Source organism: Balaenoptera acutorostrata, chromosome 14 (assembly GCF_949987535.1).
Source record: "Balaenoptera acutorostrata chromosome 14, mBalAcu1.1, whole genome shotgun sequence".
Taxonomy (NCBI): domain Eukaryota; kingdom Metazoa; phylum Chordata; class Mammalia; order Artiodactyla; family Balaenopteridae; genus Balaenoptera; species Balaenoptera acutorostrata.
In genome coordinates, this window is record NC_080077.1 from 15,113,718 (window position 1) to 15,135,706 (window position 21,989).

Consider the following 21,989-nt stretch of genomic DNA (forward strand, 5'->3'; position numbering starts at 1 on the left):
GACTGCCAATGGGTGGTGCAGGGTTTCCTTTAGAGAGGGTAAAATTTTCTGAAATCAGACTGTGGTCATGGGGGCACAACTCTGTGAAAATACTGTACTAAAATACTGTACACTTTAAACGGATGAACTGTGTGTGAATTTTATCTCAAGAATGCTGGTTAAGGGCTTCCCTCGTGGCGCAGTAGTTGAGAATCCGCCTGTCAATGCAGGGGATACGGGTTCGTTCGAGCCCTGGTCTGGGAAGATCCCACATGCCGCGGAGCAACTAAGCCCGTGCGCCACAACTACTGAGCCTGCGCTCTAGAGCCCGCGCGCCTAGAGCCCGTGCTCCGCAACAAGAGAAGCCATGGCAATGAGAAGCCCGCGCACCGCAAGCAAGAGTAGCCCCCGCTTGCCACAACTAGAGAAAGCCCGCGTGCAGCAACGAAGACCCAAAAGCAGCCGAAAATAAATAAATAGATAAAAAATAAAAATTATTTTTAAAAAATCAACTGGTGAAACTCCAGGAGGCCCCTCCCTCCTGCTAAATAAGCATTTTTTAAAATGTCGTCTTGACTTGCTCTTCCATGGTGCCGTCTTCTTGCTTGCTCTAGTTTGTTTCCTTGCTCTCTGTCTTGTAGGAGGGGGTGAACTACTTCCTCATAATCTCATGTTCTTAATAAAACATGAAGGTAGAAAAAAATCCCATGTTCTGGAAAAAAGTAATGTATTATACCATAGCTCATGCTGTGGCTATGAAGTCAATACAAATATACAATTGTGTTCTAATTTATGGCAAGTGTCTACAAGTAATTCTCATGTGCTCAGTATTTTAGTAACAATGTTTAAAACAGGAACACATGTAGATAAGGAAATGAGTAAATTCAAAATGTGCAGCTTTATATAAACATTTTACCAAAAAAATTTTAAGCACTTAGCAAGGGCACAGACTATCACTTCGTTTAAGTGACATAATTTAACAACTGCTTGGACAACATCTATAATATACATTATGAGTTTCTTCATCATAAAGACCTCATTTTTAATCTTCCCTTCTTGACCTTCCCCCACTGGAAGATAAGACCAGTGAGATTTTCAGTACAATTTACAATTCATTTTATTATTCTGGTGCAAGAAAACATTCCCAGGTTTATTTCCAATTTCAGTTTCAGAAAAACTGACCTGAAATTTAGTCTTTAATAGCTGTGATCACCAATAAATGTGTAAGATTATAAAAGGTGAATTAACTCGTGGGTAGTACAAAGTCAATGCAGAAGAATCTTTCCTACCTAAAGCATTTTTTTTAAACTGTAGAGCAATCCCATTCATTTAAAACACTTATGTGTTAAAATAATATATTTCAGTTGATTATGGACATCACAAATAGAATGTAAAAGATGTTACATTTCTTCAAGTACTATTTGTTTCATTCTGTTCAATTTTGTGTTTCCTACCATCCATTCTACAGGTCAATCAAAATACAAATGCGTGCAAATAATACAGGTTATTGAAATGAAATAAAATTCAAGGAGAACAAAATTAAGAATTAACTTATGAGGTAAGTTTTACTTTCGTGTGTTCAGATATCACAGTTGTTAAGAAATGCCTCTCTTTACAAAGCATATTTAACATGTAAATATATTATATCTTCACTGAGCCCTTATCTCTAGAGCCCAAAATCAAGTTGAGTAAAATTCCATGCCTCCTAGAATATTAAATACCATGCAGCACAGTATTTTTTAAAATGTTAACTTTTAAAGCAGAATTCACTTATATTTCTGCCCAATGAAAAATAAGTTCATTAAAACCATTTGAAATGATGCATTTAACTTGAAATAAGTTACTAAAATTCCAACATAAATGTAACTATCTGTAACCAGTGTAATCCACCTATCCCCAAAACAATGTAGTGGGGCAAAACGTTCAAAGGAGAAAGCATCAGAATGTGTGTAAAAGAGCACTGAGAAGCCAAGCTTCCCAGAGCTTTTCTGGGGATGAAGAGTGACTGTCACATCTTTCTACCCAACTGAGAGTTCCTACACCAAGTCAAAGTGGACCATCAAACTGAAATATTCCATATTTCCCAATGGTCAACCAGTTGGGCACAGAAGCTGTGAGCTGTTCACCTTGCCCAGGCTGCAGACCAACCTGAACTTCAGCTTTTAATGTTCTTATACTGCAGAGAGGTGCAGGGTGGAAGCCATTCAAAGCCTCATGAAATGGAACGGTAAATTCCCATCTTCTGTCCCCCGTCAACTTCCTGTAATTCAAATCACCCTTAAATAAAATTAAATGTGCCTTTTGTAGTGTAGCATATAAGTCAGGAGCAACTTGAGGCATTGCACTGAATTCATGAGGCAGAGTCCAAAAGATGTGATCGAGGTAAACCCATCTGCCCATTTTAATATGGTTTTCCCAGTCAACCCCACATTTGGACACCCACTTATGATTAGAATGTTTTAGTTGTTCGATTATCCAGTTAAAATCATGTAGAGTAGTATCAGAAACAAACCATGGAATCGTTTTCCCATAAAAATGGATCTCAGTAGCCAGTTTAGAGGACAACAGGAAGTCAGCTAATACTAAATCTGTAACAAGTTCAAACCCAGAATTATCCAGAACAATATCCACTCGAGTAATAGATGCTTTTTCTCTTTTTTTTTTGCAATTGCTAAGCAATGACCAAAGATGTTCCATGTCATTCACTAAAATGAAAGGTTTTAGGTCTTCCAAAGAATTTATTAAATTGGTCTTCTGAGAAATAGTTTTCCCACCTGATAGAGACAGATCACACTTATTTCCCCACAGTGAAATCTGAAAAAGAAAAAGCACAAAACATTTACCCTTCTTTTGAATAACCAACAAAAACTCTATTACGTAGGATGTAATGGGAGGTGGGGTTGCTAAAAGTATTCATAAAATTCATTTCTACAAAACTCTTAATATAAAATGTCTATCCAATCTACACTTTCTCTAAGTATACTGTATAAAAAAGGTAAAACAATGAAACTTTAGCCAGTATGCAATGAACTTAAGAAAAAAAACAGTTTGAATGATTTTAGCACTCACATCGTTTAATCAGAGTGAAAGTTTTTGCATCTTGCAGATATTATTAGAACATGATCAGATGCTGTAAAATGAGGCTACAAAGTTTACTTTATAATCCAGAGTCAAGAGAAAATAAAAATTCCCCCATCCTTAGGACCTGGCAACTTTTCTGGGATTTAGTTCTCTCACTTGTAAAATAAAGAAATTGAACACGGTGATAACTAAAGATTCTGCCAACTCTAATAATCTATTATTCCACTTTGAAATACTCAAGTTTATTTTGTAGGAAATGGTATGTAGCCCCATTTTTTTAAGCTCTAACTAAAATTACATGTTTAGAACTGTAGGCTCTAGAATCAGACAGACCTGGGTTCAAATCCTAGCATCTCCAATAAACCACCACTGGTAAATTAAGCTCTAAGGCTCAAATTCCACAACTGAAAAATGAGATAATAATAGCACTTAGCTCGTAGAGTTATTCTGAGTATCTGACATAATGCATGTAAGTAATGTACCCAAAAGCTGGCATACAGAAGTATTCAATAAATATTAGCCCAAACAGGCTCTAGTATTCTGTGATTCAAAATAAGAGGAAAGTGCATGTTCCAACCAAGGATATTATTTTAAAAAGAAAGATAACTCAAGTGTCCAAATTTGATGAAGAAACATACAACGGCACACATGACGGCCCTCTCCAGCTGAGGTCACGGTCTCTGTTGGCCTACGGCACATTTCCTTCAGATCATCTTCCAGTTCGTAATTCTGTATTTATTTGTGCCATTATTTGTTTATATTCCTTCAGGATTACAAGTTCAATGACAACAAGGACTAGTCTGCTTTCCTCACCACCACATGCCCGGCATCTAGAACAGTGTTTGATGAAGTTGACACTGAAATATTTGTGTGAACAGTGGTGGAGCACTGTGGCTTTTAAAAACATCAATAATTCCCTAGAAACTAAGACACCTTCAGGCTTCCTGTAGGAAGGTAACCTGCTGGTCCTCGTGAGCACTAAAGGGGACAACTTTGGCTTCCTTTACGTGGGAGAAGAGTGGCAGTTTGGGGTAGCTGGCTGAACTAGATGACAGAAGATAGATCAGTACGCTTTCTTCTTCACAATTTACTATACTTACGGGACAAAGAACATATTCAAAGAAGATTATTTCCCAAAAGAATGGGCTGGCTAGGGGCAGGGAGTGACATGCTGATTTTTTCTTTTCTTTTCTTTTCTAATTCTAAGCTAAGTATAATAGTGAGAGGGGGAAATAATACTTTGGTTTATTAGTTAACAGAACCATGACCACTTTTCTTCCAAACTCAAAATATGCCTTTCCTGCTTCACCATTCAGCTTACTTTGCTCGCCCTCAAAGTTTCATCAGGACTTTATCACATCCCACAACTATCAGCACATTCTGTAGCCTCTACTTTCAAAGTATATCCAGAATCTGGTGACATTTACCATCTCCGATGCTACCAACTTGGTCCAGTCTGCCCTCACCTGAGTCACTGTAGTAACAAATCTCCCATTTCCCCCCTCGTGCCTTCGGTCTGTCCTCAGAAGTAATCCTTGAAATAAGTCATTTAATGTTATTCCTCTGGGCTTCCCTGGTGGTGCAGTGGTTGAGAATCCACCTGCCAATGCAGGGGACACGGGTTCAAGCCCTGGTCCGGGAAGATCCTACATGCTACGCAGCAACTAAGCCCGTGCGCCACAACTACTGAGGCTGCGCTCTAGAGCCTGCGAGCCACAACTACTGAGCCTGCATGCCACAACTACTGAAGCCCGCGCACCTAGAGCCCGTGCTCCGCAACAGGAGAAGCCACCACAACGAGAAGCCCGCGCACCGCAAGGAAGAGTAGTCCCTGCTCGCTGCAACTAGAGAAAGCCCGATCGCAGCAAGGAAGACCCAACGGAGCCAAAAGTAAATAAATAAAATAAATAAATTTATTTTAAAAAAAAAAGTTACTCTTCTGAGCAAAACCCTCTAACAGCTTCCCGCTTCATTGTGAGCAAAAACCAAAGTCCTCGCCTTTGCTCCGGAGGCACGCTGGCTTCTGTGCAGCCGCGCCCCGCAGGCCCTCTCACCTCTGCTCCCCATTCCCTGAGGCCTCCCCGGCAGGGTCTCCCTCACACCTGTCAGGCTCCCCCCTCAGGGCTCCGCAGGAAGCCCCACCCAGACGTGAGGGGACCCCCTCCTTCACCTGCCTCGGGTCCCGCCCCCCTCCTTAGCAGGCCCTTCCCTGGGGGCCCGGCTTAAAACTGCAGCTCCGCACCCCTCCCCCACCACTCCAGGTCCCCCTTCCCACTCTGTTTCTCTTCCGAGCACTTTCAAACATCTCTTTCTGGAAATGTTTCGAACGTCTTCCGGGAAGTAAGGGCTGGGGAAACTGCTGTGTAAAACCACATACTTTCAAATAGTTCTGATTATAATGATATATTTTAAATTTTAGGATGTTTTGAATGAGAATTCAAAACTAAAGACAAGATAGATGAAGAAATGTAATAAAACCATATGAAACAGGCCATGGGCCACCCGACTGTTTCCACCTGCTGATGACAACTGCACAACAGCTGTGCTCCACCCTGCCCAACACTTACAGGAACGAAGCTAGTTTAATTCTCAGGTCAAATCATGAGGCGCATAGGACCACCCTCACTTAACCGATGAGGAAACTGACGCTCAGAAACATTAAGTACCTTCCTTCAGGTCCAACCACAAGTAAGTGACACGGCCAATATTCAAAGCCAAGTCAGGCTGGGCGGATCAGATGACTGTGAACTTCAGTATCTCTCAAGAATGACGGAGCTATGAAGCCAGATGACTCCTGTGCCACTAAAACCTCCAGAGGGAGTAGAAGAAATTTCAAAACCCCTTTTCAGAGATTAAATGGATTTTCATCTCTCGAATAGATAATTATTAAAATGATAAAAAATGATCACTGATAACTTAAATGACAATATGTAAACATGTTTTGCTGTTAAACGTGTACCAGTTTATTTTTCAACTATTTAAATAAACAAACTGAGGAGATGAATTATTACATTTACCTGAAGAACTTTAAAAAACTCATTCTTCAGCTGATTTTCATCTAGTTCTTCAATAGTTTTCATCAACTCTTGCAGGTGAGTACATAAAGCAATGATAGATTCCTGAGACTCAAAGAAATTTTGGTCTTTTAATTCTTTAAATATATCAAAGTCATCGATTGGTGGACTAAAGTAGGAAAAAAGCATAAGTGAAACATTTATATAACTCTGTACTTTTTTTTTTTTAACATTTGGGTAATTGCAGTTTATTAAAGGAAAGAGAATAGTAGCATCCCATCTAAAAATTTACTGGTAATTTTTACTAGGTATAACATAGATCAAGTTACACAAAAATAATAATCAAATTACACAAAATATGCAAAAATAAATCCCCACACTCATTTTAACTAACTGTCAAATGTTCCTTAATCAAATATTTTACTGGAAGCATTAAATAATTACAGGGACTGTATCTATAATTACTTACCCAGTGGGTTTTCAGGGCAAAAGGAGAAAAAGAAACAAAATTTCAAGACAATTGCTCTAGTTCAACAAACATTCTTTTGGGTGCTCAGGGTGGCCAGGTTCCAAGTAACAAACATATAGATATAAACAGAATAGTTGAATACAATGTAGTGATTACTAATAGAGTCAAATACAGATTATGGGAACCCAACGACTACTTGCGATAGATCAGACAATATTAATGTAAATTTTATTATAATGACAAATTTTGATCATTTATGTGTAGAGTTTTAATTTTTTAGCAACTTTCACTCCCAAGTTGACTTTGACCAATGGTGACGTATGTGCCATGGCTACAGCTTCATGCTGTCCAATGAGAGATCAAACAGTAGTAATAGTGGCCTAAGAAAAACAGGACTCAGAAGACAGAAACACTAACATAGAAGACTTTACAGAATCAAATGTCAACAACATTCAGATCTTCTGTTCTTCAAAATTAGCTACTTTTTCCATGGGTCTCCTACCTTAGGGTAAAAAGGCAATGTGGCTGATGCAATGGGATTGATTAAAACCAAAACCAAAAACATACCAGAATTTACACATCCAAATGATGGTTGCCTCCCTTCTCAGTCAGTCACCTTGGGAAGCTACACCCTTAGTCCAAGAATGTTGCCATTGCTCAAAGCACTTTTGGAATTCCTCTCTGGGGATTTTCTTCAGAACCTGTGGCACATTATTAAACGTCCTGTCAGTGACAGTATACCTTCATCCTTTGGAGTTTAATTTGTTTTTGGAAACAGCCAAAAGTCACTCAGAGCAATTTCAGTAGAATGAGGCATGTAAATCAAATGGAATAAAGTATTTTTGATCAAAAATGAGGAGTGACTAAAAAATAATGAGACTAATCTTTTTTTGAGGTTTGTAAACTGGCTCTGAAAGAAGTTCCAAAGAATTAAAAGACGTTTTTAGCAATGGCAGCATTGCTGAAGTGAATCAGTCTCTCGAGGTGACTTAAAAGGACAAAAATTATTTGGGTGCGTGGGTTCAACTGCAGGGGTCAGCAGACTGCAGCTTGCAGACCCCCTCTGGCCCACCACCTGTTCTGTATGATCTGCAAGCTCAGAACGGTTTGCACATTCTTGAAGAGTTGAAAAAAATTAAAAAAGAAGATTTTGTGACACATGAAATTCAAATTTCAGGGTCTATAACTGATGTTCTATTGGAACACAGCCATGCTCATTTACATACTGCCTATGGCTGCTTTGGCACCGCTAGAGCTGAGTAGCTGCAACAAAGACCGTGTGTCTTCCAAAGCCTAAAAGATTGACTATTTGGCCCTTCACAGAAAACGTTTGTGGACCCTTGTTCTAGTGCTTTATTAACAAATCTTTCATTAATTTAAAGTCACAACTCATGTTAAGAATGAGACTTGTTCCTTATATTTAAGAGAGCAAACTCACATAGCTATAAATGATTTCAGATTTTAAAACGTTTGCTATTTTAGAATCTACTATAGCTGTATATGTGTACACAATGACCAAGGGGTTCTCTCCTAGGTATATACGCAACAGAAACACACACGTATGTTCACCAAGAATATGTGTTCGAGTATTTGTAGCAGCACTCTTCATAATAACCCCAAACTGGAAACTACTCAAATATCCATCAACAATAGAACAGGTCAACAGATTGTCATGTATTCATATCATGCAATACTATACAGCAATGAAAACTAATGGTTTACAATGATATGCAACAGTATGGATGAGTCTCACCAATGTAATGCTGAGTAAAAGAAACCAGACACAGAACTACCTCCATAAAATTTCATTTAAATGAAGTTTAAATACAGGCAAAACTAATGCAGGTCACGATAGTGGTTACCCTTAAGGGGCAGTGATGGTGGTGACTAGAAGTGGATCCAAAGGGGCCTAAATTCTGCCTCTTGATCCAGCCACTGGGGACACAGCTGAACACTTAAGACATGTGCACTGTTCTGCATGTATATCACACTTTAATAAAAGCTTAAAAATGTCTGCCATTTTCTCCGTACTTTCATTTTTCAATATCTGAAGTATATTTACTTAATATATTTAAATTTTACGTATGGCTAAAACTTTGAATCTTAATTTAGATCTGCAGATTATTCAACCATTTAACTCTAAAAAAAACTAAAATACACATCCTGACAAAGAAAATTAGAAGTATGTTTCAGTGTAAGGGGCAAAATCAACAGAAACATATCTTAAAGCTAACGTGTGCTTTGGGATCCTGCAAAAGTTAGGAAGACCATGCTTTGGTCACTCTGGAGGGGTGACTGACACAGGACAGGAATTCTTCCTATAAGAGCCCTAACAAATTGGACACTTAAAAACTACTTCAGGGGTAGTGATAAATTAGGAGTATGGGATTAACAGATACAAACTACTATACATAAAATAGATAAGCAACAAGGATTTACTACATAGCACAAAGAACTATATTCAGTATCTTGTAATAACCTATAATGGAAAATAATCTAAAATATATATACACACACATATATATTTATCTGAATCACTTTGCTGTACACCTGAAACACAATATTGTAAATCACTGTACTTCAATTAAAACAAACAAACTACTTCAGTGCTAGTTCTGCTGTAGGACAGCCTTTCTTTGCACTGACCTGACACCTGAGTATGGTACAGTATCAGACAAATCCCCGGACCTTCAAATATCTGCCACAGAGATCACCTTAGGAGAGTTCCACATCCATGGCTGACTAATATTCTCATTCCTGGAACTTAAAGCTGAATTTTGCCTCTACCCCTCTTATCAAGCTATTCCTGGACCTACGGGTTGAGCAGCACAGGCTGGGCAGAGTCTCCCTGGGGCCTGGAGAGAAAAACTGGTATGCAGGCCCCATCACAGACAAATTAAATCATCAGGATTTAATGTAACAATTTCCAAATCTGTACGTTTAAAAACAAAACAAAGAACTTTTCCCCAACTGGGTGACAAATGTGCAGCCAGGTCGGTAAGCTCCTGCCTTAGAGTTTCCATTCTCTGAACCTGATCCGCCTCTAAAATCAAACTCAGAAACAGCATTCCTGCCACCTTTCTAACTTCCAAACTCCACTGCCCCTCAGCGTTTCAGCACTTCAGCAGCTTTGTCTAATACCATGGATATTTTCCAAAGTTATGAAACCATCACCCAGAACGTCAGACTAACCTTAGTCCTGGAAAGATATCCAAATGTACTACTTGTGTGAGGAGGGCTCTAATCCGATTTACACAGACCAGGCTCAAATACTGGCTGTACCATTTCCTAATCATGCAGCCCTGGGCAAGTTACTAATCTCTTTGAGCCTCAGTTTCCTCCACTCTAGAATGGAAATCATAACACCTATACTTCACTGGGCTGCAAAGTACCTAGAACGGAGCTGGTGTTCAATATATGACAGTGCCTAGTGTTTGCTATAGTCTTTTGCTTGGATCTGTGAGCCAGAAAATGTGCTATGTTTTTGGGGTTTTTTTGTTGTTGTTTTTTTAACAAATTAGATTTTTTTTCCTTTTTTTTTTTTTAAAGATCAAATTTATAGAGAGAATGTTTTGCTTATTTCTTTTTTTTTAAATTTTATTTATTTATTTATTTATGGCTGTGTTGGGTCTTCGTTTCTGTGCGAGGGCTTTCTCCAGTTGTGGCAAGCGGGGGCCACTCTTCATCGCGGTGCGCGGGCCTCTCACTATCGCGGCCTCTCTTGCTGCGGAGCACAGGCTCCAGACGCGCAGGCTCAGTAATTGTGGCTCACGGGCCCAGCCGCTCCACGGCATGTGGGATCCTCCGGGACCAGGGCTCGAACCCGTGTCCCCTGCACCGGCAGGTGGACTCCTAACCACTGCACCACCAGGGAAGCCCTGTGCTATGTTTTTAACATTATATTCTGCTTTTAGAGCACAAGACCTAAAACATACTTATTCAGCAAATACAAAAACTTTTGACTTTAAAATAATCTATAAAGATGAAGACAAAAAAAAGTGAATAGACTCAAATTTACGCATGTTCCCCAAAGTCATCTTTTTATTTTAATATTAGTGCTGGTTTAATCAACTGTTTTCAATTATCCTATGCTATGTTTAGGAATAGATACCAAAAGATTCCTCTTATTCAGCAAACCGGTATTTCTATAACCTGTGAACTAAAAGAATGATCCATATTACACTTTCTTCTGCTCTACAGGTCAGTTCTCCATCAGAATTTTCCTAGGAAAAATTAAATTAGTATAAACAAACCTATAAAAAATTATTTGGGGGACTTCCCTGGTGGTCCAGTGGTAAAGAATTCACCTTCCAATGCAGAAGATGCGGGTTCGATACCTAGTCAGGGAACTAAGATCCCACATGCCGTGGGGCAACTAAGCCCGCGTGCCCCAACTACTAATCTCACCCACTCTGGAGCCCGTGCGCCACAACTAGAGAAGAGAAAACCCGCACGCCACAACTATAGAGAAGTCCGCGCGCCACAACGAAGATCCCGCGTGCCGCAACTAAGACCCGACGCAGACAAAAAAAATAAACAAATTAATTAATTTTAAAAATTATTTTTTTCCAATCTAGCTGTTAAAAAAAAGAGCTAAAAATTATTAAGACAGTGTGTAAAACAATGTAGTGACGCCTTTCACCAAATAATTCTGACATATTATTTATTTTTATAAACAAAACATATGCTTACTTTGTCCTGTCTTGATTTTTTATATAAATAATTATTTCAAATTAACATTTTTTGTTCAATAAGTACATTTTGTTTTACTCTACAAATAAGTAAGTTTTTATAAGGATTTTTATATCTGAATATCCTATTCAGATATTCAATTTTAGGTCTATTCTGGGCAAGTGGATTATAATTGCCAAGAATGTATTACAGCAATAACATTCGCAGAAATATCCAATAGTGCCATTAATATCTGTTGAACTGAATACAGGCTTCTACTGGTTTTTATTTGAAAACTTATCATTTTATAATTTTTTAAAAAGCACAAATTATCTAAAACATTTGTTATTTGATGGCTATATACTTACCTTTGGATAACTGCTTCATGAATTCTACGATACATGTAGCATTCGACAAACAACCACGGTGAGAGAAACCACCTTGGTTTTCCATTACTTTCATTTAAAAGGGTCTGTTGATATTCTAGGTACTGATTCCATAGGTCAGTATCAACAAACTTCTCAACCAAAGGAACAATTGGTTTATCTGTTTGCAATTCATTCCGTAATTTAGAAAGAAGAGAAATTGCTTTCTTTTCAGCTTCCAGGCCTTTCTGCAGAAATACAGTGGGAAGAAAAAAAAATACACACATACACACACACACGTATATATGAATAGTTTACATGTAATTAATTTATATATAATTATTTCATCTATAAATATAAGTATATATGTACACACATATATACATAATTCCTCTAGGGTAGCAAATTTCTATGTATCTAAATTTAAGAAGAAAAAAACTAATACATTTCAGAACTACATTTTATGTCTTTCAAAAACTATTATAAACATTTAAATTTAGAATTCTTAAGTTGAAAAATCAAAGAACAACACAGATCTCATATCAACATTATATTGCCTTATCTAGCCTGCCTTTTTTTTTTTAAGTTTCACCATATGAACTTATCTCCAGGTGGAATGACCATTACCACAGAGGGAAAACTGCTTATTGTGTTTCTGTTAGAGTTAACCAAAAAAGAATTAATGTTAAAACACAATTCTTACCTCTCCATGTTTCTCGAAAAATTCACTTTTATGTCGATGCAATGTATCAATAGCTTTGGTTAAGATCTGTGGTAATCTGTCTTTAACTGTAAGATATGCAAATGACCTAGAAAAGAGTCATATACACAGTATATTACTTAGTAGCATTAACACTAGAAGGCTGGTCATCTTTCAGTTTCTGGAACACCTCATTTAAATTCAAATTCCTGCTCATACAAGCCCTGTAAAGTAAACCAGCATTGCCCAACTCCTATAGTAACACAGGAAAATCTGAAAACCTCTCTGGTATATCGTAAAAGCTAAGCACTCTTTGTGCCTCGAATTCCAGGCTCTACCCTGGAGTCTACTTAATCTTTCTTATCTTTCTCATTGTATTCCTTTTATTTTCCTTAATCAGAAACTAGTTTAACAATGGGATAGGACAGAAAAAGAGTTATCCTAAAAATCAAACAGGCTTTCCTCCTAGGTCTATTACTTACTAAGTGACTTCTACTTAGAAAGATGAATGAGGCAATGGATGTAAAACTGCCTGAAAGACTTTACTGTGCTAGAAAAATATAATGAAAGATATTTATGAACCTGCTTCTCTTTGTCTATACTCTTAGCCAACTTGATTCTTTTCTAAGGTTTTTCTTGCTGCCTTCTTTACCTGCCTAATATCTCCTTCCATCCTCTCTGCCCCTAAACAAAATTAAGGCATATTACCATCTTGCTCTCCCAACCAGAAAATTAGAGATTTCGAAAAGTGTCAAAGAATGAAGAAAGCTGGAGAGGAACAAAACTTGAGTATACCTGAATCAAAAATTAAAGATATTCTTGACTTTAGACAAGCAAAAACCAAGGGTTACAGATTATCACTGTATGTTTAATTAGTTTAAGGACATACATGATTCGGTTAGAAAAAAGACTTTAGTACTGTGCAGTTTTTAGATAGAAAGCACAAAATTTAACTGAGCAGTTCATGTATATCTTCAGATCACCAGAGACAAAGTAAAAATGAAGAAAGTTGGAATACTTCTGCCCAAATCTCCTATTCTAACTTTAATGTGGGATCATCACTTCTAAAAGCTCAAAGACCTTACTGCAATTTTAAAAAATAGGGTTATATACCCTGAGTATTTTTTCAAGAGGCTTCCTCAAATGTTAACCATAAAACTCAAAAAAATAGCAAAAAAATAGGAAGTGTTTTCTGACTCTGTGGTGTTTTACAGTGAGTAGGTTTTAATATGCATAATAACTGCTCTGATCAGAATTTAACTTTTAACAATTACTACTAATTCCTTGGGAGAAGAGAAAGAATATTAAATCACTTGACACTTGAATTTTCCAAGGCAGCAGATACGAAAAGAAGTGACAGTCCTTTGAGATTTTACTTAACTGGAAAATTATTCTATTTTTCCAGCTACTAAATTTCCTCAGAGGCTTCCATCTCTAAGGGTAAGGTCTCAGGTCCAGGACTTGGGTGAGAGCAGAGATGCCTAGGACCCAAAATTTAAGGACGCAGACACTCCCTATATTTGCCTGAAGGTGAGTACATGCTTAAATTCTGGGACATTGGCCTCTCTGGCCTCTATCTACTGCCGATACGGTCAATTTCTTCCAAGTGCTCTTGTGTTTTGCCATCTTTTGCAGTAAGGACGTATTTCAAATATAAATTGGGCCTCTCAATTTATACAGACAGATCTAATAATGTTATAGAATCTATAACATGACACCTAAAACGCAAGAAGGTACAGGCACTTTTTATAGTGGGATTATGAATTGATCTGGTCAGCAATAGGAAGAAACACATTTCTCGACAGATCTCAGACCCCTAACTTTTGCAGACAACTTTAACCCCCCCAAAGTAGGTTTATTAATTAAAATATGATTAAAGCCACGCGCTGCAACACTCTGAAAGGAGGCATACACTCTCAAGACAGTCATGCGTAAGTTAAAAAAAAAAAACCAAAACCAAAAAAAAAAAAAAAACAGTATCGAACCACTTGAAAGACGCGTTAACTGATACACATTAATACAAGGCTATCAAAACCCCTGAACCACCATTGTAGAGAGGTGGGGGTAAGCGGAGATTTTCAGTCGGGGTTCGCAGTCCGTTCCCGTGTAGGCAGGGAAGAAGCCACGAATCAGCGCAAGGAAGAAGCTGCAAAGCCGATACGACCCTGGAGCCCGGAGACCGGCCGCCTAGCCCTCGCCTCCCCGCGAGCCGTTAGAAACCGAGGCGCCGTCCCCGGGAAGCGGAGCCCGGACGGCGGGATGGAACTCGCTAGCGGCGGGAAGCAGGCGCCTCCGGCCCGCCGCTGCTTCCCCGCTGGTACCCACAGGTTCCCGACGAGGCCCAGCTCTCCGCAAAAGTGGGGAGGAGGAAAAGGAGAGGAGCGGGGGAGGAAAGCGACACGAACCCTACGTCCCGTGCCGAGAGAGACACCGGAGGCCCCGCCATCACCTTCCGCGCTCCCCACGCCAACGCTCGGGTTTCACACGCCGCAGGAAGGGAGGCGGTGCAGGCGCGGGGGAGGAGCTGAGAAAGGGAGGGATGTGGATTAAAAAAATGCTTTTGAATGAAGAAACTTTATTTGGTGCCCGTAGAAGAGACAAACAATGGCCGAGGACCCGGAGATCTTCCGGGGACGAAGGCGGGGACAGCTGAGGGCGACGAGAGAAGCGGAATAAGGAAGCGGGCGGAAGGCGGAAGCAACCAGGGACCGGGACGTCGCAGGAACTAGGGAGCGTATAAGGTCGCGGCAGCACGGGTCACGTGGTCCTACGGTCACGTGGACCGGGCGGCTTACGCTCCGCTGGGCCAGGAGTCCTGTGCGCCTGCGCAGTGTCGGGCTCTGGGCGGGGCGCTGGGTCTGTGTTGGGACTGGCTGCGGGAGCGCGGGGCTGCCGCCGGGACTCTTGTCTCTTGCCTGCGGCAGAGCCGTAGGAGCTTGCGCGTTTGGCGCGTCTGTCTTTTCCTCCCGCGGAGAGGTTAGTGCACTACCTTGTTCTGGGAGCTTGTATGGTCTCGCACAGCGGTCCGCCCTTTGCTCCCCGCCGCCGTGAACGTCTCGCGTCACGTGTTTCACCGGTACAGCGGAGGCCCCCTGCCTATTACAGTGATCTTTGGTCGATTTAGCTGGGAGTGAAAAGCACTCCGTCCATACCCACGTACTGAACCCTTCTTTCAGCCAGTGCATAGCGGTAACTGCAAAGATAAAATAATTTTGAGCAGCTTAAGGAATTGGAAGGCGTGCTCCCAGAGATTAGCGCCACTTATCCATTGACTCATAGTCTAGTTGATACAGATTTCTCAGTTTGTATGTTCTTAAAAAGTTCTTAAAAGGAAATGTGTCCAAGAACTGAGTAGCTGCCTTGTATTTCATTCAAAAAATACGAGTTGAATACCTGCTGTGTGCTGGGCACTCTGGTTACAGGAGACACAGCATGAACAAAAGGCAAATCTTCAACCTCAAGGAGCTTAGGTGCTACAGGAGAGAGACAAAGATCTCCTTTCCTCTTCTGTTTTTTTCCCTGTAGCGTTGTGACTATTTAATGTATATTTTAGTGGTTTACCACGTGTATTATCTGTCACCCCCACTGTGATGTAAGTTTCAAAAGATAGGGATTTTCGTCTATTTTATTTTCAGCTGTATTAGCAAGTAGGACAATTTCTGTCACATGGTAGGAACTCAGTTCATAATTTGTTGTGTGAGTTAATAAATTAAGAACACAACGTGTTTGCAAGTGATGTTAAATGCAATGGAGAAATAGAGAGTGGAGGAAGCTAGAGTGCGGGTGCTGGTGTGCGTTTTAAATGAAGTGGTCGGGGAAGACTTCACTGTGTAGGAGACATTTGAGCAAAGGTCTGAAGGAGGTGAGGGAATGAGGCTTACAGACACCCGGGAGAAGAGTATAAGGGATAGTAAGTGCAGAGATCCAGAGACCAGAGTGACTGGAGCAAAATGAGCAGGGGGAAAAAGCTGGAGGAGATGTCAGAGTGGTGATAAAGGGCAGAGAATGGAGGGCCATGCAGTCTATCTTAAGGTGTTTGGCTTTTATTTCAAGTGAAATGTGAGGCCATCATCAAATTTTATGAAGAGGGAAGATGTAATCCGATTTGAGTTTGGTTGCTGTGTTCAGAAGAATCTGAAGAACAGAAGCTGGGAAACCAATTCGGAGGCTGTGACAATAATCCCTGGGAAGGACAGCAGCTTGGACCAGGGTGGTGGCAGTGTTGGTGGTGAGGACCAGTCCGAACAAAGCCAGTGGGATTTGCTGACAGATTGGGTATGGAGAAGGAAGAGAAGAATAAGGTGGACTGCAGGTTTGGGGCCTTAGCAAAGGTAAGGATGTAATTGCTATTTCATGAGTGGGGGAGACTGGGAAGAATAGGATTTGCAGGAAGATTTCAGAAGCTCAGTTTTGAGCATGTTACATTTTTTCATGCTCATCAGAGTAGTATAGGGATAAATATTTGCTATTCATCAATTGTAGGTACTATATAAAACTATGAGATTGGGTGAGATCACCAGGAGCTGAGAATAGAGAAGAAAGGTGACCCAAATACTGGGCCTTGGTACATTACATTCTTGGGATGGGAAACCAGCAAAAGAGACATCCTACCAATGAGGTAGGATGAAAATGGCCAGCGTGGTATCCCAGAAGCGAGTGAGGGAGTAGGGTGGAGTGATCAGCTGTATCACATGTTGCTGGTCAGTCAGGTAAAATGAATACTGAGAAGTGACCACAGGACTTATAAATGTGGTCGTTGCTGGCCTTGACAAATGGGTTTTGGTGAAGTGACAGAGATGAAAGCCCAATTGGAGTGGGTTCAAAAAAAATCAGAGAAGAGGAGATGGAGAGAGGCAATAAAACTCCTCTAAAAGGAAAGGAGCTCAGAGAACAAGTGTAGTATATGGAAGGGAAGATGGGTGTCGGGGAAGAGTTGTTTTTATAAGGTGGGAGAAATCAGAGCCTAGCTGTATGCTAATAGGAATGTGTCAGTAAAAAGGGAAAAATAAATAGCATGGGAGAGAGAGGGGAGAAGAGCTTAACTATGTCTTCTGTAGGCAGGGAAGGAAGAGACTCGGTGTGCAGATAGAGGACCTGGCTGTAGATGGGACCACGGGCACCTCATCTGTAGCAGCAGAAGGCAAGACAGAGTATATGGGCACAAAAGCAATAGGTGGGCAGGTGGATGATGGCAAGAGCTGGTGGAAGTTCTCTCCTGATTATTTCTGTTTTGTCAACCAAAGAGGAGGCAAGGTCGTTATTGAGAATGAGAAAGGAGGAGGCATTGAAGGTGTGAGGAGAGAGCGAAAAGTAAAATATAGTATGGAAGTACAGTATTTAAGATCGTTGAGTGGCATGAAGGGCCCACCTGAAGTGGGTGGTCATGATTTTAAAGTGAGACCAGATGGTTGTTGGTTGGTTGTCTGTCTCCAGCCACGTTGAGGTGCAGGAGTCCAGGCACAAATTGGGTGAATTATATTTAATTCACGTTGAGGTTTTGTCACGTGGGTATGTGGAAGAGAGGGGTGCAAGGGATTTGGGGCCCATGGAATATAGCTAAGTGTGGGGGAAGTGATGTGGGGAGTGAGGGGCAGTGAAAAAGTGCTTAGATCATTGAATTGTAGGTCCTGTTGGGGTTGAAGAACTGTTGGAATTGGGTGATAGAAGGAGTGAGCCTGAAAGATCAGAGGTGGTGTTTGGAGAGTAGAATGCTTGAAATTGAGAACATGAGGTTACAGATACTGGTAATGACAGGTCTAGAGCAGGACCCTCCAACAGGTATACGATACAAGCCACACACGGCATTTTAAGTTTTCTAGACACTTTAAAAGTAAAAATTAAGAGGTGAGGTTAATTTTATCTAGCCCAATATATCTAAAAATATTATTTCAACAAGTAATCAATATAAAAATTATTGAGATATTTTACTGTTTTATATTAAGTATAAAATACAAGGTACCAAAAAAAATTATTTTTTAAATTTTATTGAGCCACATTTCAAGTGCTCAGTAGCCGCAGGTGCCTAATGGCCACGATATAGCTCGGAGCGTAAGACCCTGGGAGTGAGTGGCTAAGGGAGAATGGAAGATGAGATCACTCGGGGGGGGTGGGGGGCGGATCACGCCCCCCATCAATCTGCACGGATGTAGAAACCATCAAGAATTATGACAAGGATGATGTGGAACACGGAAATTCGATGCCCAAAATGTTATATAAAGCTCTTAGTGTAATTAAAAATCTAGTGTATTTTTATCTTTAAATTTAGTTTGTGCAATTAAAATTTCACTTTTCTGAGATGTGTTCCAGTTTTTAACAAAGCCTAAATAATTTTGTGTGTGTGTCGGATACCTTAAATGCTACCCCTCTGTTTTCCTCAGCAAAGGTAGAAAACACACTTGTTTGTCCTGTAGCTTTTGCGTTCTTTGTCCCAGCCTCTGTGTGAAGGCAAGATTTAGAGCTTGGAGGTAAGAATTTCCTAGAAGAGAATGGAAGAATCCAGGTCTGTGTAAACAGATTACTAAAATAGTGTCTAATTAGGTTCTGCAAAACCCACTGGTTCAACTGGCAGGTAATAGTATAACTAAAGGTGAACTAGAATAGCTAGTTGGACTAGAACTAAATAGAGAATTCCAGCTTTGGAAGATATTTTGAAAGCAGCAGGTTCTACCTCCTAAATATCGCAGTGACTCATCCTTGGCCTCATCCTTTTAAAGGGAGATAATATATATGCAGTGGTTACAGCGTTGTCTTTAGAACTGCAAAAGCCTGGGATTTCCTTCTGTCTCTGCATCACTGATTGTAAGCAGTCAGCCTCCCTAAGCCTCAGTTTCCCCTGTGAAGTACCTCACGGGATTGTTGTGAGGTGAAGCAGAGCGCTTGCTGGGTACAAAGTACTCAGAAAGCAATGTCTTAGTCTCTCTCAGTTCCCCCTCTAAGTTTTAACCAAGGATATGTTTCTTAAATGTACTTTTGGCCATGTGAGTGTCACGTGAAGAGCTCCGACTTCCCCCTCCTATGGAGACTCTTTAGGACCAGTACTTAGGATGCAGCCACCGGCCCCTGTTCGGCCCTCAGCTGCTGCTGCAGCTCACGCCTGGCTTCCCTGAAGTTGCATCCTGTTTGTCAGGTGAACAACACTGTTTACCTGGGGCGTGTGACTTGCTGATCCCTCTGCGCTTTTGAAACCCGATTCAAACATCACCTCTGATAGGCCCCAATAATTGTCTGTTGCTTGAAGGTGTTAAAAAATGCTATGTGTTTAAAGGACAAATAAACTACTTTTTTTTTTGGTTTGGCCACGCCGTGCGGCATGTGGGATCTTAGTTCCCAGACCAGGGATCGAACCCTTGCCCCCTGCATTGGGAGCGCAGAGTATTAACCACTGGACCGCCAGGGAAGTCCCTCAATAGCTTTATAGTCTTGTAGCCTTCCAGAAAGAAGGCTAAAGGTTGACTAAAGGAGAGGTGGTGAAAACACTTGTATGTATTTTTTTAACCTCATTCTTTTACTAGGCTTAAGTTAAGATGTATCTACTTTGCAAATTGTTTTACAGAAATATACCTGTTACCTGGGAAAACACTATATATTTTTTTAACATTTTTTATTAAAAAACTTGAACTTTGAATTCTTTTTCTTTTAGCTTGAGATGTGGTAATGTCAGCCAGACTTCTCAGATCCTTGGCCAGATGTCACTATATTTTATCAAAAGCGTGTCAGTGCCAAAGACTTGTTCATCGAACATTAAAACCACTTAAGGAATTTGAGACCACAGCATGCAACACCCTGACAAGAAGTCAGAACGTGAATTTGTTCTTTCCTGATACAGCAGCTGTTGGTTTGAATAAGTCCCAGGTCCTGGAAATGAACCGGAAAATATCAAATACAAACGTACTCTCTCCATTAAACACCGCACGTTACCAAGATGAAAAAGAGCACCTTCCAACCAGGAACTCCCTTGGTACTCATAGGAAAGTGACTCACAAACCAAATCTGTTAGGTTTTAAGTGGTTTATAAAAATATTAAAGAGACATTCCTCATCTGTGTCAACGGAAACACTTGTTTCTAAACAAGACTTTCCGCAAATCAAGAGACCACTGAAAGCATCAAGGACCAGGCAGCCATCCAGGACCAACCTTCCAGTTCTGCCTGTGAACAAGGTAAAAACACTTGTGGTGGTGGCGCCTCTGTTCCCTAATAATCACTCTGAACCCCTGTGGATCCCACCTCAGCCTTACTGCCAACATAGGAGAGCCAGCCCCCAGCTCAGCACTTCTTTCAGGATCTTTGAAGCCTAATAGTAAAACCTGTCATCTCCAAAGAGAATCAACATCTTAATTTTAGGAATTAGTGGTACATATAAAGGCAAAATAGAGGCAATTAAATATAAAAATATAGTTTATGAAAGGATTAGTTAGTGGCCTAAGGAGATTTTGAAAAAGACTAGTAGTAAGTCCATTCTAGGAACAGTGCTATAAAAAGCCCCCATTAAAAAAAAAAAATCAAACTGTAGAAATTCTGTATTAAATTTAAAAAATTTTTGTTACATTAAGTATGCAGACAGGTAAACATTCATTAGCCAGTGGTGACTGCATGGGAGGGGGTGGTGAAAGGACATGGCAAGGTGGAATCCAAAAAGCAGAGTGAAGTGCTTTGTTTTATCATTTGAAGGTTGAAGTGGTTGTTTTCATTCACTGTTCAGAGGTTTATGGGAATTTCTCAACTACAGTTTGCATTTGCCCACTAAATGATAAATATTTAAGGTCAGGATCAAGCCCTTTGGTAACCTGTGTATCTCGCATGATACTTGAAACTTTGCCTTATACTTAATAAATGTTTATTAAACAGGAAAGGATAGAAGAGAAGCAAAGGGATCTTTGATGTCTGTAGCCATCAACATTAAAAGTAGGAATGTCGAATATTTAAAACTTGATGAAGCATTCTGAATCTATCAGAAAACAGGTTATACTGTCTATCTTAAAATCTCGATTCTGAGAAGGAGACCTTGAGAGCGTTTAACTTGTTCTGTTTTTTTGTTTTTTTTTTTACTGTGTGGTTGACTTCCTTTAAAAAGGGGTACAGGCCTTCACGTCTTATCCTCAGGTTGTGAAGTTAGGAGTTGGTTAATGACTTTTATTTTGGATTCTAGCTTTGTTTACATTCTTGTTTGGTTTCCTTGAACCCACGATATGAAGGATGGGAGTTTTGGATGCATTCTGCTCTCACCCCTTTCTTTCTAGCTCTTGAGTGTTTAATTATGTTGTTTAGTTTTGTGATCATCTGGGAAATTTAGTATTTAAGTGACTGAGATGAAATTAAGTGTAAAAACCTGAATTCATAGCAGATCCAAAAAAGAGGAGGATCAAGTCCCTTTTTTCTTTTGTTACATCTAGCAGCCCAGAGCAGAGTCAAGTTTCTTATGAAAGGCTGGTAAGGTCAGCGATGTCACTTTTTTTTGTAGTTGTTGGTTGTAAACTGTCAAAAAGGCATTATTTCTTTGGACTGTCCGTAGACTTGAAAGCAGTTTTCCTGGATTCCGTTTTTTATTTTTCTTTAGGACTTTTTTTTTTTTCTGCTTCCAGGAAAGGATTTGAAGTAGATTTTCAAAATTTAATAAGTTTCAAATGAGATAATAAAAGCATTACATTTAAAATAGAGCAAGCAGTTGATATGAACAGAGAAGTAAATATTATCAGGTATCTGATATGCGTAA

General features: G+C 40.0%; 3 protein-coding genes across 6 annotated transcripts in view; 1 reads left to right on the forward strand and 2 right to left on the reverse strand.

Moving 5' to 3' along the window:
* The window catches only part of CCDC170 (coiled-coil domain containing 170), a 132,321-nt gene extending 117,521 nt beyond the window's left edge, over nt 1-14,800 (reverse strand). The window contains 4 exon segments of the mRNA XM_007196928.2: nt 6,078-6,243; nt 11,583-11,827; nt 12,283-12,388; nt 14,685-14,800. Coding sequence (XP_007196990.2) covers nt 6,078-6,243; nt 11,583-11,827; nt 12,283-12,388; nt 14,685-14,725 — 558 coding nt within the window. The 5' untranslated portion in view covers nt 14,726-14,800.
* ARMT1 (acidic residue methyltransferase 1) lies at nt 1,079-5,200 on the reverse strand. Its single transcript, XM_057527855.1, has 2 exons — nt 3,699-5,200; nt 1,079-2,793 (listed from the first exon to the last, which is right to left on the reverse strand). The coding sequence occupies exons 1-2, from the start codon at nt 3,708-3,710 to the stop codon at nt 2,026-2,028; spliced, it is 780 nt and encodes a 259-aa protein (XP_057383838.1). The 5' UTR covers nt 3,711-5,200; the 3' UTR covers nt 1,079-2,025.
* A 317-nt stretch (nt 14,801-15,117) lies between the features above and the next one.
* Nucleotides 15,118-21,989, forward strand: part of RMND1 (required for meiotic nuclear division 1 homolog) — a 37,622-nt gene continuing 30,750 nt past the window's right edge. For 2 of the 4 annotated variants that reach the window (XR_009005183.1, XM_007196870.3), the window contains exons 1-3: nt 15,126-15,255; nt 16,333-16,610; nt 19,919-20,436. Coding sequence is in view for 2 of the 4 variants with exons in the window: in XM_007196870.3 (XP_007196932.1) it covers nt 19,933-20,436 (504 nt within the window). In the remaining 2 variants the exon portion in view is untranslated. Of the gene's footprint in view, nt 15,256-16,332; nt 16,611-19,918; nt 20,437-21,989 lie in introns of all 4 variants that reach the window. The other 2 variants (XM_007196869.3, XM_007196871.2) reach the window with 2 other exon arrangements.